General features: G+C 42.4%; 1 protein-coding gene, 1 non-coding gene and 1 pseudogene across 7 annotated transcripts in view; 2 read left to right on the forward strand and 1 right to left on the reverse strand.

The window, feature by feature from the left end:
• Positions 1–19,097, reverse strand: part of LOC105481303 (AE binding protein 2) — a 136,485-nt gene extending 117,388 nt beyond the window's left edge. The window contains exon 1 of one of the 6 annotated variants that reach the window (XM_071072105.1): positions 18,296–19,097. In XM_071072105.1, coding sequence (XP_070928206.1) covers positions 18,296–18,963 — 668 coding nt within the window. In that variant the 5' untranslated portion in view covers positions 18,964–19,097. The remainder of the gene's footprint in view (positions 1–18,295) is intronic. The other 5 variants (XM_071072104.1, XM_071072103.1, XM_011740809.3 and 2 more) reach the window with 5 other exon arrangements.
• LOC112426623 (elongation factor 1-alpha 1 pseudogene) lies at positions 667–18,240 on the forward strand (annotated as a pseudogene).
• LOC139356943 (U6 spliceosomal RNA) lies at positions 12,297–12,402 on the forward strand. The gene has a single exon (XR_011609482.1). It is a non-coding gene; the product is annotated as a U6 spliceosomal RNA (small nuclear RNA).
• Positions 19,098–22,591: the final 3,494 nt, after the last annotated feature.

The following is a 22,591-nucleotide window of genomic DNA, read 5'->3' on the forward strand; positions in this document are numbered from 1 at the left end:
AACGACAGGTAACTTCTGATTGTGACAGGACCCTGAGGTAGATAGGGATTTCACAGAAAGCAGTGCCTTTCCTCCTATAATACGTTACATAACAAGAGACAACTCACCTAAATTTACAGTATTTCTAGGACCATATAGATGTTAAATTTTTTCACATAGTTAATTCTCCTTTTCAATGAACATCTACTGATTTCATGAAACGTGAAGACCTATACAGCCTGATATTTGGAAGAATACCTAAGCCAGACAATACACTCACACTATGCAGATAGCTTAATCTAAAGCAGTATTTCTCAAACTTTCATGTATATATAAATCAAAAGGGCCCTTATTAACTGCAGATTCTGATTCAGTAGGTTTAGGGTAGGTCCTGAGATAAAGCATGTCTAACAAGTGCCCGCTTGATGCTGCTGTGACATTTTGAGTAGCAGGAACTGAAAAGATCTCTTTGACTAGCTTTTTTTTTTTTCCGCAATGGGGTTGCCGCCAGAACACAGGTGTTGTGATAACTACCCCTAAAAGCCAAAACGGGAAAAGACTCATATCAACATTGATTTCACTGGACACGTAGATTCGGACAAGTTCACCACTACTCGCCATCTGAACTACAAATGTGGTAGCATCGACAAAAGCAGCACTGAAAAATTTGAGAAGGAGGCTGCTGAGATGGGAAAGTGCTCTTTCAAGTAGGCCTGGGTCTTGGATAAACTCAAAGCTGAGTGTGAACGTGGTATCACCATTGATATCTCCCTGCGGAAATTTGAGACCAGCAAGTACTACGTGAGTATCACCGATGCCCCAGAACACAGAGACTTCATCAAAAACATGATTACAGGGACATCTCAGGCTGACCGTGCTGTCCTGATTATTGCTGCTGGTGTTGGTGATTTGCAGCCGGTATCTCCAAGAATGGACAGACCTAGGAGCATGCCCTTCTGGCTTACACACTGGAGGTGAAACAACTCATTGTTAGTGTTAACAAAATGGATTCCACTGAGCCACCCTACAGCCAGAAGAGATATGAGGAAGCTGTTAAGGAAGTCAGCACTTACATTATGAAAACTGGCTACAACCCCAACACAGTGGCATTTGTGCCAATTTCTGGCTGGAATGGTGACAACATGTGGGAGCCAAATGCTAACATGCCTTGGTTCAAGGGATGGAAAACCACTCGTAAGGATGGCAATACCAGTGGAACCACGCTGCTTGACGCTCTGGACTGCATCCTACCACCAACTCGTCCAACTAACAAGCCCCTTTGCCTGCCTCTCCAGGATGTCTACAGAAAGTGGTGGTATTGGTACTGTTCCTGTTGGCTGAGTGCAGACTGGTGTTCTCAAACCTGGTATGGTGGTCACCTTTGCTCCAGTCAATGTTACAACTGAAGTAAAATCTGTCGAAATGCACCATGAAGCTTTGAGGAAAGCTCTTCCTGGGGACAATGTGGGCTTCAATGTCAAGAATGTGTCTGTGAAGGATGTTCATCACAGCAATGATGCTGGTGACAGCAAAAACGACCCACCAATGGAAGCAGCTGGCTTCCCTGCTCAGGGGATTATCCTGAACCATCCAGGCCAAATAAGTGCTGGCTATGCCCCTGTACTGGATTGCCACACGGCTCACACTGCATGCAAGTTTGCCGAGCTGAAGGAAAAGATTGATCACCGTTCTGGTGAAAAGCTGGAAGATGGCCCTAACTTCTTGAACTCTGGTGATGCTGCCATTGTTGATATGGTTCCTGGCAAGCCCATGTATGTTGAGTGCTTCTCAGACTATCCACTTCTGGGTCACTTTGCTGTTCGTGGTATGAGACAGACTGTTGTGGTAGATGTCATCAAAGCAGTGAACAAGAAGGCTGCTGGAGCTGGCAAGGTCACCAAATCTGCCCAGAAAGCTCAAAAGGTTATATGAATATTATCCCTAATATGTGCCACCCTGGTCTTAATCAGCGGTGGAAGAACAGTCCCAGAACTGTTTTGTTTCAATTGGCCATTTAAGTTTAGTAGTAAAAGACTGGTTATAACAATGCATCGTAAAACCTTCAGAGGAAAGGAGAATGTTTTGTGGACCACTTTGGTTTTCTTTTTTGCAAGTGGCAGTTTTAAGTTATTAGTTTTTTAAAATCAGTACCTTTTAATGGAAACAACTTGACCAAAAATTTGTCATGGAATTTTGGAACCCATTAAAAAAGTTTAATGAGAAAAAAAAAAAAATCTCTTTGACTAGTGTCGTTACCCAACTGAAACTGACCAAACCATCTAAGAAATTGTTTCATACGGTAAAATGGTAAACCGAATTTTTAAGTTTAAAAAACACGTACACACATGTTGTCAGAGATGCCAGTAGAATATTTAGGGAGCAACCTGAGATATTTTCAACATCAACAACATTCTCTTTTCCTCTTTTCCCTTAGTTTAGAAACTATCTAGCAGACCAGTTTTCCACCCAACAGCTAGAGCAACCAACTGCATGATTTTATAAAAACAGTTTCCTTTGGAAATTCGAAGACTGTCTCACTCATACATCCAGAACAGCCCCATCTTTGAGACTCAAATTACTTCCAGGCAAGTATCTCCTTGGTGGACGTGACCAGGCTGATTCTGAATGTTGCCAATATTGAGAAAGTTATAAAGATCAGTTTGCTAAATGCTAAGGTGTATGAGCATAGGAAACAATACATGGATACTTATGTTACCACGACTGAGAAGGACAAAACTATGATCTTAAAGTAACTGAGAAAAGTTCACTAATATGGTTTCTGATTACACACTGCAAATAATCTTTAAGAAACTACCACTTCCCAAGTGTTGTCTTATTACCAAATAGCAACACATTTTCTTAAAGGGCTATTGAAATACGACTTCTGCCAGGCGCAGTGGCTCACGCCTACAATCCCAGCAACTTGGGAGGCTGGGGCGGAAGGATTTCTAGAGGCTGGAACTTCAAGAGCAACCTGGGCAACATAACAAGAGCCTGTCTCTAAAAAAAAAAAGAAAAAAATTAGCTGGGCATGTTGGTACGTGCCTGTAATCCCGGCTACACAGGAGGCTAAGGTGGGAGGACTGCTAGAAGTCCGAGGCCGCAGGGAGCTATGATTGTGCCACTGCACTCCAGCCTGGATGACAGAGCAAAATTCTATCTCAAAAAAAAAAAACAACAAAAATCTGAGAACCACCAAAGCTTGAGCATCTCCCTAAAACAGATCAAAAGAATATGTTTCTAAACGGGAATACTTTTATTTTATTCTGAGGTTAACTGCTGAATTTGAAATTCAGTCTGAGGTCAAATGGATAGGGGCAAGCCTTATTGGCAGTCCTCTTTTCAGTTCTATGAGCAAATTTATTTGTGTTGTAGATTTTCCTTGGTAATTTTGGGTCATTCTCCCCCCTCCACCCACCTGTCATACCTTTAGTGAGGTCTAGCCTACTGAAATGTCCAACTTTATTTTTTTTAGCATACGTGCCACCAAAGCAAACACTGAAATGTCTAACTTTAAAGGAAGGTAGAGGACAAGGACTTGAAGGATTGAGAGTGTATAACCTGAAATCAAGCATAATTTATTGACATTCAAAAAAACTAAAATCTACGAATTTCAGAATTTTCTACAAATACATCACTGAATAAAAAGGCTACGGCTCTGCTGCACTGGTGTTTCTACCACCCTAATTTACGCCTTCACTTCTTCATTTACATAAAATCATGCCTGCAAATCATATACCTTATACCTTAACCAATTAAAGGCCTTTCCCCACAATTACTTTGTGAATCGTCCCTTCACTTACAGGTCTAGACAAGTGTGTGTGTGTGTGGGGGGGGGGGGGGGTAACAATTACAAGTTGACATAAAACAGTATTAAGAGTCTCAGTGTGAGGTTCTAGTCACTTTTGCATTTGTGACAGGAAGTAAAAACAATTAAGGTCATTAAGCAATGTTGTCTTCCAAATAAAATGTCCTTACTACTAATCCCTGTTCCTAAATCAGTAGAACTAATGTGGTCAGCGCAGTTGCTCGCACCTGTTTAATCCCAGCACTATGAGAGGCAGAGGCGGCAAACGAATTGAGCTCAGGAATTGGAGATCAGCCTGGCAACATGACGAGACCCCACCCCTATTTTTAAAAAAGAACAAACTAAGATACACATGGAGACTGTCCACATCTCCAAATCAGATTTGCAGGACCAAGCAGCCAAAATAGAATAAAAATATAAATTGGGGGCCAGGCACGGTGGATCAAGACTGTAATCCCAGCACTTTGGGAGGCCGAGGTGGGGTAAATCACTGGAGCCGCGGAGGTGCAGTTTGCAGTGAGCTGTGATCCCACCTCCACCGCACTCCAGCCCCGGTGACAGAGCAAGACTGTCTCAAAAAACAAAGAAAGAAAGAAATTGGATGCTAAAACTGACATAAACATGTATCATCCACAAACATCCACTTCAAATTTAAATTCATTTGTTCGGGTGAGGTGGCTCACGCCTATAATCCCAGCACTTTGAGAGGCCAAGGCGGGTGGATCACCTGAGGTCAGGAGTTTGAGACCAGCCTGGCCAACATGGCAAAACCCCATCTCTACTAAAAATATAAAAATTAGCCGGGCATGGTGTCACGTGCCTGTAATCCCAGCTACTCAGGAGGCTGAGGCAGAAGAATCATTTGAACCCAGGAAGCGGAGGTTGCAGTGAGCTGAGACTGATCGAGCCACTGCACTCAGCCTGAGAAAAAGAGCAAGACTCCTCAAAAAAAAAAAAAAAAAAAAAAAAAATATATATATATATATATATATATATATATATAGATCAGGCACAGTGGCTCATGCCTATAATCCCAACACACTGGGAGGCCAAGGTGAAAGGACTGCTTGAGGCCACAAGTTCAAGACCAGACTGGGCAACATGACAAGACCCCATCTCTACAAAAAAACTTTTAAAAAGGAACGTTAAGTCTATATAGTTTTTCAAAACCTATTTATCCAACTAGGTAAACATTACAACAATACAAAGGAAATCCTATTCTAATCATATTAACAGGTAAACTATCATTCAGCTAACAGGTGATATTCCTTTCATCTATAAAACTGCCACTTATACTAGAAAAATTACACTATGTCTCTCCCGCCCTTATAATCAATTTCTTAAAGGGTAAAATTCAAAACATTGCAAAAACATTTAAGAATCCCCTATATCTTAAGAACTCTGAAATTGTACACCTAATGCACAATTCTAAGAGTAAAAATTCTTTACTTGAGTTACCATTTCTCATCTCCATTCATTGAAACAGATTATAATTATTTGCCCTAATATTTATTCTAAGCTTGACAAAGGGATTAAAAGCTAAAACAACCAAATGAAACAAACATGTACTTCAAGAAGACCATGAACAACAACAAAAAAAAAGAAAAAGAAAACCGTGAACAACCTTGCCTCTTACAGGTTATGACTATTAACGAAAAAAAGCAGTTATGTAACTTACTATATAAAAAGGCAAAAGGCACTCTAAATCGTGTTTCCACTTTTTATATTAACAGCTAACACTGAGCATTTGCTATATATCCTGAATTGTTCTATGTGCTTGTGTCAGATTGTTGTTTTTTTGTTTTTTTGTTTTTTTTTGAGACAGAGTCTTGCTCTGTTGCCCAGGCTGGAGTGCAGTGGCGCAATCTTGGCTCACTGCAAGCTCTGCCGCCCGGGTTCATGCCATTCTCCTGCCTCAGCCTCCCGAGTAGCTGGGACTACAGGCGCCTGCCACCACGCCCGGCTAATTTTTTGTATTTTTAGTAGAGACGGGGTTTCACCGTGTTAGCCAGGATGGTCTTGATCTCCTGACTTCGTGATCCGCCCATCTCGACCTCCCAAAGTGCTGGGATTACAGGCGTGAGCCACCGAGCCTGGCCTCAGATTGTATTTTTTTAAAGATGGCCACATTTGACCAGCAGCAGTGGCTCTTGCCTGTAATCCCAGCACTTTGGGAGGTTGAGGCAGACATATCACTTGAACCCAGGAGTTCAAGACCAGTCTGGGTAATATGGTGAAACTCCATCTCAATAAAAATAAAAATCCCAGCACTTTGGGAGTCTGAGGTAGGTGGATCACCTGAGATCAGGAGTTCGAGACCAGCCTGGTCAACATGGTGAAACCCTACCTCTACTAAAAATACAAAAATTAGCTGGGTGTGGTGGAGTATACCTGTAATCCCAGCTACTTAGGAGGCTGAGGCGGGAGGATCGCTTAAACCCGGGAGGTGGAGGTACAGTGAACCAAGATTGTGCCACTGCACTCCCATCTGGATGACAGAGCAAGTATTTATCTCAAAAATAAATAAATAAAATAAAAGATGGCCACTTTTAGGCCAGGTGCAGTGATGCACAACTGTAGTCCCAGCTACTCAGGAGGTTAAGGTGGTAGGACGGCTTGAGTATCAGAGCTCAACATTGCAGTATGCCATGATTGTGCCTGTGAATAGCCACTGCACTCCAGCCTGGTCAACCCAGCAGGCGAGACCTTCTCTCTCAAAAATAAAAAAAAATTAAAAGATGGTCACTTTTGAAAGACCCCATCCTTATTCCTCTTCTTATTACACAGCACTAATAAATAGGTGTTGTCTGTATTACCTCCCCTTGAATTTGATGAGGCCTAAGACTTCTGCAGAAGTGATGTTGCCAGACTTCCAAGGCTAAGTCAAAAGGGAATACAGTTTCAGCCTGGCTCGCTCTTGGAACACTCAGCTTGGGGGTCCTCAACTACCATTTAAGAAATCTGGCTCCCCTGAAGCCGCAAAGTTGAAGAGATCCCGTGAAGAACATACACAGAGCTAGAGAGGGATGCCTGAGAAGCCCCAGCTGTTTCTGAGTCCCAGCTGTTTTGAGTCTTCCCAGCCCAGGCACCAGACATGTGACAGATACATGACATGAGTCAGTGGGCATTCTGATTCCAGTCCCTAGTCTTTAAGCTGCTTCCACAGCTGATACCTAGTAGAGCAGAAATGAGCTGACCCTGCAGAACCCGGCCCAAATCACTGATTCGTAAGTTAAATAAATGCTGTAGTTTTAAACCACTAAATGTTGGAAAAGGGCTGCCAGGCAGCCGAAATAACCGGAACAATGTTCGATGTGTATTAACTCTGTAATGCTTACAACTCTAATAAACTGTTATTCATAACCTTTTCTTTCAGATAAACTAAGATTTGCCCATAGTCAAACAAGTGCAAAACAGTAATGCCAAAAAAACTGTCATACTACTATACATTCAAAGGAGAAACTTGAATGAATTAAGAAATAACTGAAATACAGCCTATAGTATACATCAAAATGGCACTAATACTTCTTTAGTGCAACTAAAAAAAAGACATTTTTTCTTTTCTTTCATTTTCTTTTTTTTTTTTTTTTTGAGACAGTGTCTCACTCTGTCACTCTGTACAGTGGCACAATCATAGTTCACTGGAGCCTCAACTTCCCAGGTTCAAGTGATCCTCCCACCTGAGTAGCTGGGACTACAAGTATGCACCACTATATCTGGCTGTTTTCTTTTTTTCTTTTTTTTTTTTTTTTTGGTAGAGATGGGATCTCACTATGTTGCTTACGCCGGTCTCTAACTCCTGGGTTGAAGCTATCCTCCCTCCTCAGTCTCCCAAAATGCTGAGATTACAGGCATGAGTCACTGTGCCAGGCTGACATTTTCATCTAGTATGCAAAACTTTCATCTAGTGTAGCACACAAGCAAAAGTTCTTTGGTTTTGTACATTCATAGTGCATAATACAAAAGATATTTAACATCTACATAAAATTTGACCCATTCAGGCAGATAGTTTTACTAACAAGATAAACTATTAAATTTTGATTCCCACAAGTCAATTAGCTTCATAAAAATTCAAGGTCAGTCATAGAAAGCAATACTGAGGGTACAAAGAAATTGTCCCAAATTTAGAACTTAGGTCACTGAAACAGATTTGAGCCTAACAATGACAACATCAAATCCAACTCCAAACATTCCTTCCCAAGGCGATGGGGTAGTCACTTTTTCTATTTACGAAGGACAAAGAGCAAATTATAAAACTGGTCTTAAACAGGATTAAGGAATTTAGACACAACAGATTCTATAAGGCCACCTGATTTTGCTTTCAAAACTGCGGTGGTGCTGTAGGCTTTTTGGTCTATAAACTCAAACAATTAGGAAAAAAAAAGTAAAGACAAGTGCCTATTTTATTACGTGTTTCATGTGTGTGTTACAAATAAGTCAAATTTCCCTAAGGCCCTTCCTATTCATCTAAGGTGGAAGGAATTCTGCTCCCACATGATCCAGTTAATTTGTACTGTCACCTATAAACTTCTATTCAGAGTAAACTCCCAAACCTAGTTAGCGCCTTGCACACAGTAAATTGCTCATCATTTTTAGCAAAAAACTTAAGTAGTATTTTTTAAAGCAAGTAAAATATATGGCTTTGTCACACTCAAATAATTCAAAAAAAAATTAACTGGAAGCACACTAAAAATCATTAGCCAAAACCAAGATATTATCACTATTATTACAAGCTATTATCACTGTAATTTAAAAAGCTAGAATGAATTTTTATCATCAAGAAAAAGACTACTTTCTATCCTCACAATTATTTCTCTGGTTAAAGACAAACGATTTTTTTTTTCCTGAAGACCCAGCAGAATCCATTAAATTGGCCAAAAGGGACTTTATGCAACAATGATGAAATATAGTCTATGGAAAACAAGTAGGCTACATTCTTTTATCACACTATGCACTGAGCACATTACTTTAAATTTGTCCTATCAAATCTATCACCCTTTAAGATTACTTCACCCACATTTTTCATCCAGCTTAAAGTATCAGCCAGCCACTGATATCTTTACAAACACTAGAAACATTCCACTTCAACACAATTACACTAAGGAAGTTATCTTTACCTTTTTACAAACATTTCCAGAGAAATGTATATACACAAAGATGGTATGTTTAAAAAAAGAATCCACTATGAAGAACACCCATTTAATAAAGAAGCAATTACATTTGAAGGTTTAATTAGTATTAAATCATAAAAAGAACTTTACTAAGGAAATTCTGAGGAAAAACATCAGATAACTTCAGTATACATTTCTGACAAGAATGACTACTGTCATTCTTGACTGAACACCTCAAAACACACGTTGAAGTAACAATTTCCGAGATTAATTTAAATCACTAAAAAAATCTATGGCCAATTCATCTACTCTTTGTACTTTAAAAAATATTTACGAAAAGTAATGATAGCCAGGTGTGGCGGCTCACATCTGTAATCCCTGCACTTTGGGAGGCCAAGGTGGGAGGACTGCTTGAGCTCAGGGGTTCGAAACCAGCCTGGGCAACACAGGGAGACCCCCATCTGTACAAAAAATGAAAAAATTAGCTGGGCATGGTAGTGCATGCCTGTAGCTCCAGCTATCTGGAAGGCTGAGGCAGGAGAGTCACTTGGGTCCAGGAGTTTAAGACTGCAGTGAGCTGTGATGGTACCACTGCACTCCAGCATGAGTGACAGAGCAAGACCCCGTCTCGAAGTACAAACAAAACAAAAACAACTGTTCTCTTTTTCTTTCATCAGCCACACTAATGAAACTGAGAAAGAAATATGTAATCAGGTATTTCCACATTCAGTTGAATTCAACCAATTACTGAGAATGAATACAGGCAACAACATACTAAGTGAGTGCAGAAGGCAAGTTCTGCAAGTATAAATGAGACCTCATCTTTACTTTTTTTTTGAGATGGGAGTCTTGCTCTGTTGCCCAGGCTGGAGTGCAATGGCACGATCTCAGATCATTGCAACCTATACCTCCCAGGTTCAAGCTATTCTCCTGCCTCAGCCCCCCGAGTAGCTGGGATTACAGGCATGCGCCTAATTTTTGTATTTTTATTATGGGTGTGAGCCACCATGTCCAGCCGGATCTTTACTTTTAAAATGTTATAGTCTAGAGGAAATAAACACAAATGGATATTTCAATACAACACCATAAATATGAAGTAGAAATATGATGACTTCTGGCCAAGAACGGTTGCTCATGCCTGTAATCCCAGCACTTTGGGAGGCCAAGGAGTTGAAAACCAGTCTTGGCAACATAGCAAGACCTAATCTCTATTTTCAAAAATAAAAAAAAAAAATTTAAAGAAATATGGTGACTTTTAAACCCAAAAGAACCTACCTAAAATATCCTTGAGATCTGGGATATAACAAAGCCACACACGGCAATATTCCGAGTTTGTCTAAAGAAGATAATACATTACCTATTTGTTTAACTGTATTTAAAGTACTTGCCAACCCTACAGCAGTACCCTCACATTTGAGCTCCAAATTACTTTATACTGTTTTGTCAAAAACCCTCATTTTTAAGAAAAAGAATCAATCTGAGCTTCACAGAAATGAATGATTTGCCACATTTCCTGATGGCAATAAAGTCAAGACTACAATACTGATCACTTATCCTCAGCTGGAGTATTCTTTCCACTGCACCTTCTCTGCATGAGAAATGGGGATATAAATGACTCTATGAAGTAAATACATAACCCCTTTGCATGTCATCTCACTTAATCCTAGCACTACTCCTATTTCACAGATAAAGAAGCAACTTCTGAGAAGTTAGATTACATCCATGCTCTTTCACTACTCAATGTTCCTTTAGTTATTCTAGTGACAGTTGTGTCTGGAAAAACGATGCAAACTATTGTTCAAATTAAATCCTCAAGAAAACGTATTCAGAAATAAATAACATTTACATAGCCAGGTGCTACAGATAAAGTGCCAATCAAGACAGACATGGTTTTTCTTCTCAGGGAGCACACAACCCAGCAGCGGAGATAAATGGTAAACAATTACCCATATTGGGGTGAGGGTAATAAAGAACTCGGAATGTTGACAATACGTCTAACAAGGAACCAGCCTGTTCGAGGTAAGACTTGAATGTGAACTAGGGAGTCATACAGCCAGAAAGTGAAGAGAATAAAAAGAATTTTTATTCTCCTGAACATGCTATGCTCATTCCTGCCTATATGTTTCAGTTAGGCTTTCTAGAATTCTCTCATCATTTACCCAAGCCTAAAATCTGTCCCCCTTCCCACACAAAATCCTTAGTCACTGACTATACAACATGTTCCAACTCTACTTTTTTTGCTTTGTTATTTTTGTGTGTGCTTGAGAGAGTCTTGCTCTGTCACCCAGGTTTGACTACAGTGGCACGATCATAGCTCTCTGCAGCCTCAGACTCCTGGGCCCAAGTGATCCTCCTGCCTCAGCCTTTCAAGTACCTGGGACGGAGTCTCGCTCTGTCACCCAGGGTGAAGTGCAGTGGTGCGAACTCTGCTCACTCACTGCCAGCTCCGCCTTCTGGGTTCACGCCATTCTCCTGCCTCAGCCTCCCAAGTAGCTGGGACTACAGATGCCTGCCACCATGCCCGGCTTATTTTTTTCTGTATTTTTAGTAGAGACGGGGTTTCACCGTGTTAGCCAGGATGGTCTTGATCTCCTGACCTCGTGATCCGCCTGCCTTGGACTCCCAAAGTGCTGGGATTACAGGCGTGAGCCACCATGCCCAGCCTGTAGATAGGATCTTGTTATGTTGTCCTGGCTGGTCTCGAACTCCTAGGCTCAAGGGATCCTCCCACCTTAGCCTTCCAAAGTGCAGGGATGACAGGTGTGAGTAACCATACCTGCCTCCAGTTCTAATTTGAATGCACCATGTCGCAATTTACGGAAAAAACAGAATACAATAATCTCTTTAGCCTGCTCTTTAAACACTAAATATCTGAGGAGATGCCATCACGTTTCTTATCACTAAGTGGGGTGCAATGGGTCTTAGTTTTTAAGACCAATATAATTATTACTTTCACAAATGCAAACTATTCATAAAAATAAATTAATCATGGCTTAGCGGCCGGGCGCGGTGGCTCAAGCCTGTAATCCCAGCACTTTGGGAGGCCGAGGTGGGCGGATCACGAGGTCAGGAGATCGAGACCATCCTGGCTGACACGGTGAAACCCCGTCTCTACTAAAAAAATACAAAAAAAAAAAACTAGCCGGGCGAGGTGGCGGGCGCCTGTAGTCCCAGCTACTGGGGAGGCTGAGGCAGGAGAATTGCATGAACCCGGGAGGCGGAGCCTGCAGTGAGCTGAGATCCAGCCACTGCACTCCAGCCTGGGCGGCAGAGCGAGACTCCGTCTCAAAAAAAAAAAAAAAAAAAAAAAAAAAAAAAAAAATAATGGATAGACCACTGCTGTGCATTGCCATTACTAGAAAACTTATTCCAAAACTTTTTACCAATAGATAACAGGCATGCTCATTTCAGCAGCATACATGATAAACTTGGAACAATACAGAGAAAATTAGCATGGCCCTGCACAAGGATGACACGCAAATTCATGAAGCATTCCATTTCTTTTCTAATTGTTTTTAATATGTACGTGCAGCTACTTACTGCCTAAAAAAAAAAAAAACTAGTTATCTTTTTTTATAACTAGCTGCACATACATATTAAAAACAATTTAAAATGAAGGCTTTTAGGCCCACCACAGAACAGTCACAGAAAATTGATTAAAATGTACATGCTGTAATCAAATATTTCAGTCTACCATATCCTTTTGCAAATTTCTGCAACACTCATTTGCAGACTCTTGCCATACATCTAACACCTGATTGATACAGTACTTTTGGGCATTCCAGATCATATAGCACTTCAAAATAATAGACGTTGCTAGCTACTATCAATTCATTTGTGCAGTGATTCCTCTCTGCCACTCATGAGGTAAGGGCTTCGTTTTATACCCTGCTGCATCCCCAGCATCTAGAAGAGTATCTGGCATGAGGCCGGGCACGGTGGCTCACGCCTGTAATCTCAGCACTTTGGGAGGCCGAGGCAAGCGGATCATTTGAGGTCAAGAGTTCGAAATCAGCCTGGCCAACAAGGTGAAACCCTCTCTACTAAAAATACAAAAAAAAAAAAAAATAGGCCAGGCGCGGTGGCTCACGCCTGTAATCCCAGCACTTTGGGACGCCGAGACGGGCGGATCACGAGGTCAGGAGATCGAGACCATCCTGGCTAACACGGTGAAACCCCGTCTCTACTAAAAAATACAAAAAACTAGCCGGGCGAGGTGGCGGGCGCCTATAGTCCCAGCTACTCAGGAGGCTGAGGCAGGAGAATGGCGTGAACCCGGGAGGCGGAGCTTGCAGTGAGTTGAGATCCGGCCACTGCACTCCAGCCTGGGTGACAGAGCGAGACTCCATCTCAAAAAAAAAAAAAAAAAAAATAGCAGGGCATAGTGGCATGTGCCTGTAATCCAGCTACTCAGGAGGCTGGGCAGGAGAACTGCTTGAACCCGGGAGGCAGAGGCTGCATTGGGCTGTCACCCAGGCTGCAGTGAGCCAAGATCGCATCACTTCACTCCAGCCTGGGTGACAGAGTGAGACCCTATATCAAAACAAATAAAGCACCTGTCACGTAACAGGGATTCCATATACATCTGTAGAATATACCCATCACATAGTAAACACTTAGTAAATGTGTACCAAATACTCTACAAGTAATTCACATAGCAATCATACAGGATAGGAACCATTACTGTCCCCCTTTCACAGACCTGAAGTAGCAAGACATTAAATAAATACTACTGTTGGGCCAGGTGCCTGTGGTCCCAGCCACTTGCGAGGCAGAGGTTGCAGTGAGCTGAGATCGCGCCACTGCACTCCAGCCTGGGTGACAGAGCAAGACTCTGTCTCAAAATAAACAAATAAATGCATACGTACATACTACTGTTGGTATTTTCAATTTAATGCTAGTAATTAATGGAGTATTCACCACACCCAAGATATGTTAGGTACTTACAAAGATCCTAAAAAAGCAAAAATGTCCCTGCCCTCCAAAATACCATTCTACAACAGAAAAGATGCACACATTCAAGCAACGTGGATGGATTCTTCAAAACAGTTCACAGCACTCTTTAACAAATTATTTCACTTAAACCACGAAACAACACTTCAGAGTAATACCTAACTCTGTTTTGTAGTTGAGGAACTAAAGTTTAAAGATACTACTCAAACTTCGAAATATAGGTAGTAATATTAAGATTTAGGCCAGGTGTGGTGGCTCATGCTCAGGCTGGTCTCAAACTCCTGACCTCATGTGATTTGCCCTCCTTGGCCTCCCGAAATGCTGGGATCACAGGTGTGAGCCACATGCCTGGACAAGAGTACTTTCATATATTAACTGATTCAATAGCTAGTATTAATTTGTAAACTAATTCCACGGGCATTTTAAATATTAAAATTCCATTTAAAAGCTAATTTACTACCTGAAATTGAGACTGTCTTCTATTTTCTTGGCATTAACTATTTTAGCATAAATACACGTTCAGTAATAAGTGTTGACATTTGATCATTTGTTGGATGACTCATTCATTCAACTATATTTTAAACTATTTTTACATGATACTGTGTTGGAAGAATGAAAATAAAATTATGTTTAAAAATTTTATTATTTTTGTTTTTAAGTTACCATAGCCTCTGAAATTAACCTAAGAGCGTAACTTTTTAAAAAGCACCTCAGTTTCACTGAAGAGAAAAAAAGTTCAAAGTAAAAAAAAAAAGCTAGGTTTTAGTAGTTTCACATAGCTAAATACTTCTCCCTACTATCTTTAAAACCAAAACACTTCTCCCTCCTATCTTTATAATCAGAGTAAAAATAAAATTATATAAAATTTCAAGATTTTGTAAATTTACCAAAATAAACACGCTATAAACTTACACTGGTTTTGAATAACTTTCTCCAGGGGGGAGAAAAATCAACTTTTTGTACTAAGTGGTATTTAATCATTTCATAAATTAGTCACTTTTTACCACAAAACCTTCCAATACCATAAACGACATCTCAGGTCACAACCTCTAATATCTATGTCTTTATATTTAATTATCTTTTTTTGAGATGGAGTCTTGCTCTGTCACCCAGGCTGGAGTACAGTGGTACAATCTCAGTTCACTGTAACCTCCGCCTCCCAGGTTCAAGCAATTTTCCTGCCCCAGCCTCCTGAATAGCTGGGATTACATGCCTGCACCACCACGCCTGGCTTATTTATTTGTATTTTTAGTAGAGATGGGGTTTCACCATGTTGTTCAGGCTGGTCTTGGAATTCCTTGACCTCAAATGATCCACCAGCCTCGGCCTCCCAAAGCGCTGGAATTACAGGGGTGAGCCACCATGCCCAGCCTAATTATCTTTTTAAAAGTAACACTTAAGATATTTAACATGGCCTGTGGTGGTGGCTCACTCCCGTAATCCCAGCACTTTGGAAGTCCGAGGTGGGAGGATCATCTGTGGTCAGGAGTTCGAGACCAGCCTGGCCAACATGGTGAAACCTCATCTCTACTAAAAATAAAAAATTAGCCAGAGGTGGTAGCACTCACCTGTAATCCCAGTTACTCAGGAGGCTGAGGTAGGAGAATCGCTTGAACCCACAAGGCAGAGGCTGCAGTGAGCTGAGATTGTGCCACTGCACTCCAGCCTGGGTGACAGAGTGAGACTCCGTCTCAAAAAAAAAAAAAAAAGAAAAAGATATTTAACAAAGATGTTCAACAAATTCTACGGCATATCAGATAAACTAAAAAGTATAATGTAATCAAAACAATAGGAAGGTAAATGGGCATTATGATAATGGAATCCTTGTAATAGGAATGCCTAAAAATGTTATAGAGCACTTTAAAACTAAGATTATCCTTCCATTAGTTACAAAAATGAAGTTTTCTTACCATGATATCAATCTATAAAATCCACAGATTGATGTAATCTACAGTAATTTATAATAATTATAGATCCTTTCCAAACTCAAAATAACTGGGAGAAAAATCTCAAAGGCAACAAAGAGGTGTTTCAGAATTAAGATTATTAAGACCACAAGTCAGTTTCACTAATAAGACTTCTTCATACAAATGACAAATCTATTACCCTGAAATGGTGACATTAAAACAGTATTTTGTAGTCTCTAAAATTAAGCATTAAGAAAACCAAGTTTGCTTGGTTATCAAGTTTTAACTTCAGTTGGATTTGACTGCCATATTTTACTTCTTATTCTGAAATAAGACGTAAAAATTATATACTCAAGTAAATATCTCACAAATGTCAAATAAAAGCCAAAATTCCACTTCCTAAATGTACTTAACCAATAATTCATTTGTCTCCTGAAGTGATGTAGTAAATAGAAACTAACTAAAAACAAAACTCTGACACATATCATCACTTGGTTTTTTTGAGACAGAGTCTCGCTCTGTCGCCCAGGCTGGAGTGCAGTGGTACCATCTCGGTTCACTGCAACCTCTGCCTCCCGGGTTCAAGCGATTCTCCTGCCTCAGCCTCCCGAGTAGCTGGGACCACAGACGCATGCCACCACTCTCGGATAATTTTTGTATTTTTAACGTAGGTAAGGTTTCACTGTGTTGGCCAGGCTGATCTCAAACTCCCGACTCAGGTGATCCGCCCACCTCGGCCTCCCAAAGTGCCAGGGTTACAGGCGTGAGCCACCACGCCCGGCCTCCACTTATTTAAGGTGAATTATTCTAACTCTTAAGTGGAAGTAACAGGGGACTTGAGAACCTTTGTTCATATGCAGCCCACCATTTCCATGCTGTATTTACTGTCCTGAGTAAGACACTCAACTTGCTGCTTCATCTGTTAAACCGAAGTCAAAATAATACCTATCTTGCACCAAAGTTGTGGGAAAGAAATGGAAGACATCGAATTTGTACAGTGGTAGGCAAGTATACGTGTATACTGGGTAAATGAAAAACGCTGATTTTATAAACTAATGTCAACTTTCAGATATGTAATGGTATTAGAGGAGAATAAAATGGTAAAAATAGCACATGCTTCATTGTGCAGTTTACATCAATTTTTAATTTTCTTGAAGACATTCTCCTTCCTACTCATGCCTACACAGTTCAACACAATTTTCCTAAGGTTTGTACAGTCTACTTTACCCCAAGATACTTTCTTAACTAGACGTTAATGTCAAACAGAATCTAATGCTAGATTTTCAAAATCTCCAGGACTCTGTCTTACTTGTAGCATTAAATACTAAGGTGTTCGTTTTTAATCAATTAATCGGAATTCCTAGAACTTCAGAATATTAAACTCTTAAATGAAAATCACTACCGACCACTAAATTTTCCATTGCTATACTTTTCTGGGGAGCATGTTTAAAAAAAAAATCTTACTGATTGTCAAAACATAAGCAGATGGTCAAAATAAATGCTAATACACTTTAGAAGTGGCATAATACGCATGATGTGATTCTCGTTTTTTTAAAAGTACACTAAAAACCAACCCAAACAGACCAAAAGTAATGACAGGACAACTGAAACATATACTATCACACTTTTTAAATGTTCTGAAAAAATGCGCATTTTTGTCACTCTCCAGTTACTTCTAACACGCTTTAGTCAGAAAAATAATACTCATTCCTTCCGAGACCTCTCCAATATATGACTTTAAATATTATCATGTAAAATCATGACTCTCACACTGAAGCATTACTATAAAGCCGCAAACTACGTTGCACCTTCCAGACTGTATTTTGTTACGATTCCAACTCTCTGATTCCGCAAAGTTATCTTAAAAGGCCATCAATTCACTATTCTTTTCCACAACCATTTATACGTGTTTAAAACTTTTTCCCAGATATGCTCCCAAAACAGAAAAGATTGTTAAAATCACATTGGAGACCACATGACTGACTACAAATGAAGGATTTGGAAAGCAATGATTTAATACAAAAGAACAATCCTTTTTTGTTTAAGTAGAGAAAAGTGATAGCTGGGGTCTCCCCCCTGGACAAGGAAGTTCTGTTAAATCCAGGCGAGACCAGCCATATTGGAAACACTTGTCAATTATAGTTCTGACAAGTGTTCCCGAACACGGTTGGATGAAGCTAACCTTGAGTACCGACGTGTGTACATCAAGGCCCTCTTCTGCTCCGCCAGAGGATCTGGGCCCGTTTGGGGACTGTTTCCGAGTTAGAGCCGTCCTGAGGTCCGTGAGGAGCGAAGCGCCGAGGGGAAAGAGGGCGGGGAAAGGAGAGTTGGGGGGGAACGGTTTGAGTTGGAAGCCGCGATGCGCTGCGAGAGGGGCGCGGCGGCGGCGGCGAGAGATTTCCGAGTTGAGAGCCTGGGGGAGGGGCCGAGGATTCGGGGAGCAGGGGGATCGCGGCAAAAAGTCGCCTTGGTCCCCCTTTGAGGGGCTCGGGAGTTCAAGAGGAGGAAGGGAAAGGGAAACGCTTCAGAGCACTGACCTGTCCTCCGAGTCCATGCGGCTCAGGGGTTCCCCATCCGACGACATCTCCAAGCTGCCTCGCCGGCCCCCGGAGGTCGCGCTGCTTCCGCCTCCCCCAGTCCCGTAGCCCTCGTCGCCGCCGCTGGAGACGACGCTGCTGCTACTGCTGCCGCCCCCGCCGCCGCCCTGGCTGCCCCGCGGTCCCTTGGGCTCCTCCAGGCCCTCCTTGCCGTCCCCATCCCCGCTGCTGCTGCTGGCGGCGCCGGGGCTCAGCGACCGGGTCTCATCACTGCTGCTCCCGCCGCTGCTGCCCACCAGGCTCTCGGCGCTACTCTCCTCCTCACCCCCGCCGCTGCTGCTGCTCTCATCTTCCTCCTCCTCGTCGTCGTCCTCCTCGTCTTCGTCCTCCCCGGCCTGGCTGGCGCTCTCAGGGCTCGGCTCCGACATCGTCTCCGCCTCGCCGCCCCCCACTCCGCCGCCGCCTCCGCCGCCCCCACCGCTGCCGCCGTTCAGCAGCAGCGCCGCCACCGCCTCTGCCTCTGCCTCCTCTTCCTCCTCCTCCTCTTCCTCCTCCTCCTCGGGGGGCTCAGCCCGGCCCCGCGCCGCCGAACCCGGGCTGCCGGGGGGCAGAGGGCTCAGGCGGGAGAGCTCCTCCAGGTCGGCCATGTCGGTGATAGCGGCGGCCATGGCGGCGCCTGCTCCTCCTCCTCCTCCTCCCTGCCGCCGCCGCCGCCTCCCTCTCTCGACTCTCGCTCTCTCGCCCCCCTCCCAAACGCCCAAAACTCCGCCGACGCCGCTGCAGAGCAGGAGGAGGGCCCGCGAGCTGCGTCAGCCTGCACACGCGCTACGGAGCCCGCGCGGGGACAGGCGCGCGACTACGCGCACTCACACGGAGACGGCTGCGCGCCTGCGCGGCGGCACGAGGCGGCACCTCAGCTGGCTGCGAGTTCTGCGCCCGCGCCCCCGCCCGGAGCCCGCCCCGCTGCCCCGCGCCCGCCCCCGCCCCCCCCCCCCCCCCGGCCCCGGCAAGTGCTCAGCGTTTCCTCGGGGCCTTCCCACGCCGTGCTGGGCTTCGAAGCCCAGGGACACGCGGACTGAAAACTCCAACGCTGGCCGGGGATTTTAGCAGCCTTCCGAGTTCTCACGATAAACTCATTCATTCCGGGGGTGTTTGGGGAGTGTCGCCTCTGTACAGGCGCTGAGCCAGGAATAGAACGAGCCTACAGTCTACGAAGAGAGCCGTTTAAAATGGGCAAAAAACACTAGGGTGTAAGGTACTAAATTTATATGCGCAACATAGGGCGACAGGTTTTAATACACCCTATGTTTGAATACCCCTGGGGATGTTGACATCCTGAACCCAGAGCAAACATCTTGGTTCAAGGTCCTCAAACTTTTTAGTTCATGAGCCTTCGAAAACAATTTTGTAAAGCCGTGTATGTTCTTAAACAGTTTAAAATGACAGCTATATTTCTTCCGGCTTATAAATATTTCATCTGTCGCATTTTTTAAAGACTGTATAGCCAATGGATTCTAAATACCGTAGGGATTTAATACCCACTAATATCCATTTTTTAAAAATGCAGTTTGGAAAATACAATTTCCAAACATTGTCTTCTGGACTCATATTGACGTTCCATATCCCCTCTAGAATTTTATCCTAATAATATATTTTATATTTGAACTCTATTTTGGTTGTCTTACCACATTTCCTTGTAATAAAAATGTGTACATAAATTGAAGTATCTGGGTTGTTTTTTACATTTTCTGTGATCATAAAGCTCTTATTTCAACTGATCAAAACACATCTATTTCAAATGTTTGTAAGTACTAAACACAAAAGCAAAATTTTATTGGCAATGCATCTTGCAGAAATGAACTTGGGTGGACTTTTTTCTAATATACATTATGACCTTCAATGGATGGATTTTTTTTTGAGAAACAGTTCAGCATCAGTTCTATTCCAAGTTTTCAATTACATGGATGTAAGTATTGAGAAAATTTGTTCGCATAAAAAAGCAGATGAGAATGAATGGAGTTTTGTTATAGTAATGCCACACAATTCTTTGAATGCCTTTCAAATTATATGCCCAAAAATCGCATAAAGATCTAACAAAGAAAAAATACTTTTAATGATCTGTCAGCTGACAACTCTGATTAGGTTCTCTTTCAACTTGTTGAAAGCAAGCAACTGAAAACCACCTGACTTGTGAAAGGATGTGTTACTCATTCTTATTCACCAGTCAATTGTGCCTTTCTTTGGTGTCCTGGAGATTTTTGCATACCCGGGTATTGCACCTTACTAAGATTTAGCATAAGGAAGAATTATGCCTTTCTTTTGTAAAGTAGGGTAGAGGTCATTGGAATAAAGGAGACTGGAAAAGAGTCCATATTACACCCTGACCCAAGAATACATTTTTCGGACAGGTCAATTTTAGGGATGCTTCTACTCCAGGAAAGTGAGGATAGAACTGACTGCCTGAAAACAGCCTCCATGCTCATTTCCCATTTGAGAAAGTCCTCATATACCGTGAGACCCAGTATTACATCCTCTGCCTTAGGCCTTTGGACAGCTGTTATATAAAATGTTGCCTCTAAGGGAATGCAAAAATAATAAATTACATGGGACATTATCATTTACAGATACCTTCAGAGGCACGTACAATGTAAGGTATTAACTTCGAACGTTTTAAACCTCAAAGGCAATCTTAGATAAGGAATGTATTAAAGTGAAATACACTGTAAACTGTAAATTTAAAACTATCAGAAGCCCAGCAGGGTGGCTTATACCTATAATCCCAGCACTTTGGGAGGCCAAAGTGAGAGGATCACTTGAGCCCAGGAGTTTGAGACCAGCCTGGGTAAAATAGCGAGACCTGTCTCTACAGCACACCTGCAGTCCCAGCTACTCAGGAGGCTGAAGTGGGAGGTTCACTTGAGCCCCGGAGGTTGAGGTTGCAGTGAGCCATGATCATGCCCCTGCACTCCATACATTTCCTCACCCAACATAAGGGTCATGGCCAACGCTTCTACAACAAAGACAGGTTAACAAGAGAAAAGTGTAACAAATAAATTTAATGGCAGTCTTATGTGACACAGGAGTCTTCAGAAATAAAGACCCAGAGAAAGCTGTCCATTTGTATGCTTAGATTCAACAAAGAGTGGACATCCATGTAGAAATGTGAGTGTACAAAAAGAGAATGAACTAATAGTAATAGACTGAGTGTGGAAACCCAGCAAGGCCTGTCTGTTCAGATTCTTCTTCACCTTTCTGTGTAACATTCCTTCCACCCAGATATAAAGCAGACTTCTCTGGAATGAGAGTCTTCAAATGAGAAGGGAGAGAGTGACCCTTCTTGGTTTCATGGCTTGCTTTGTGGGGAGAGGAGTTCTGGTTTCTATGACTAGCTTAGGGTGAGTAAGAGGGATGGGAGACAGCAGGACAGAAGTTCAGTGAGATACTTTGCTTCTCAGGCTTTCCAGCCTCCTTTAGTTCAAAGTACTTGGCACGAGGGCCAGGTGCAGCGGCTCACTCCTGTAATCCCAGCACTTTGGGAAACTGAAGCAGGGGGATCACTTGAGCCCAGAAGTCTGAGACTAGCCTGGGCAATGTGATGAAACCCCATTCCTACAAAACATTTTTTTGTTTGTTTGTTTGTTAATTAGCCAGGTGTGGTGGTATGCACCTGTAGTCCCAGCTACTTGGGAGGCTGAGGTGGGAAGACAGCTTGAGCCAGGAGATTGCAGCTGCAGTAAACTGTGAGTGATCAAGTCATTGTACTCCAGTTTGGGCAATAGAGTAAGACCTTATCTCAAAAAAAAAAAAAGAAGAAGAAGAAACAAAGAAAACAAAACACAAAGTGGGAATCCAACCCTGGGAGAGGGTTCTCGTACCTCACACAAGAAAAAATTGGGGGTAAGTTCATGGAGTAAAGTGAAAGCAAGTTTATTAAGAAAGTAAAGGAATAAATGAATGGCTACTCCATAGACAGAGCAGCCCTGAGGGCTTCTGGCTGGCCACTTTTACGTCATCTCCTGATTATATGCTAAACAAGATTATTCATGAGTTTTCCAGGAAAAGGGTGGGCAGTTCCTGGAAATGAGGGTTTCTCCATTTTTTAGACCACAGGGTAACTTCCCAACGTTGCCATGCCCTGTGTAAACTGTCATGGCACTGGTGGGAGTGTCTCTTAGCATGCTAATGTATTATAATTAGCATGTAATGAGTAGTGATGATGACCAGAGGTCACTTTCATCGCATCTTGATTTTGGTGGGTTTTGGTCAACCATATCCTTTTACCAGCAAGGTCTTTGT

This window comes from Macaca nemestrina, chromosome 10, assembly GCF_043159975.1.
Source record: "Macaca nemestrina isolate mMacNem1 chromosome 10, mMacNem.hap1, whole genome shotgun sequence".
NCBI lineage: Eukaryota > Metazoa > Chordata > Mammalia > Primates > Cercopithecidae > Macaca > Macaca nemestrina.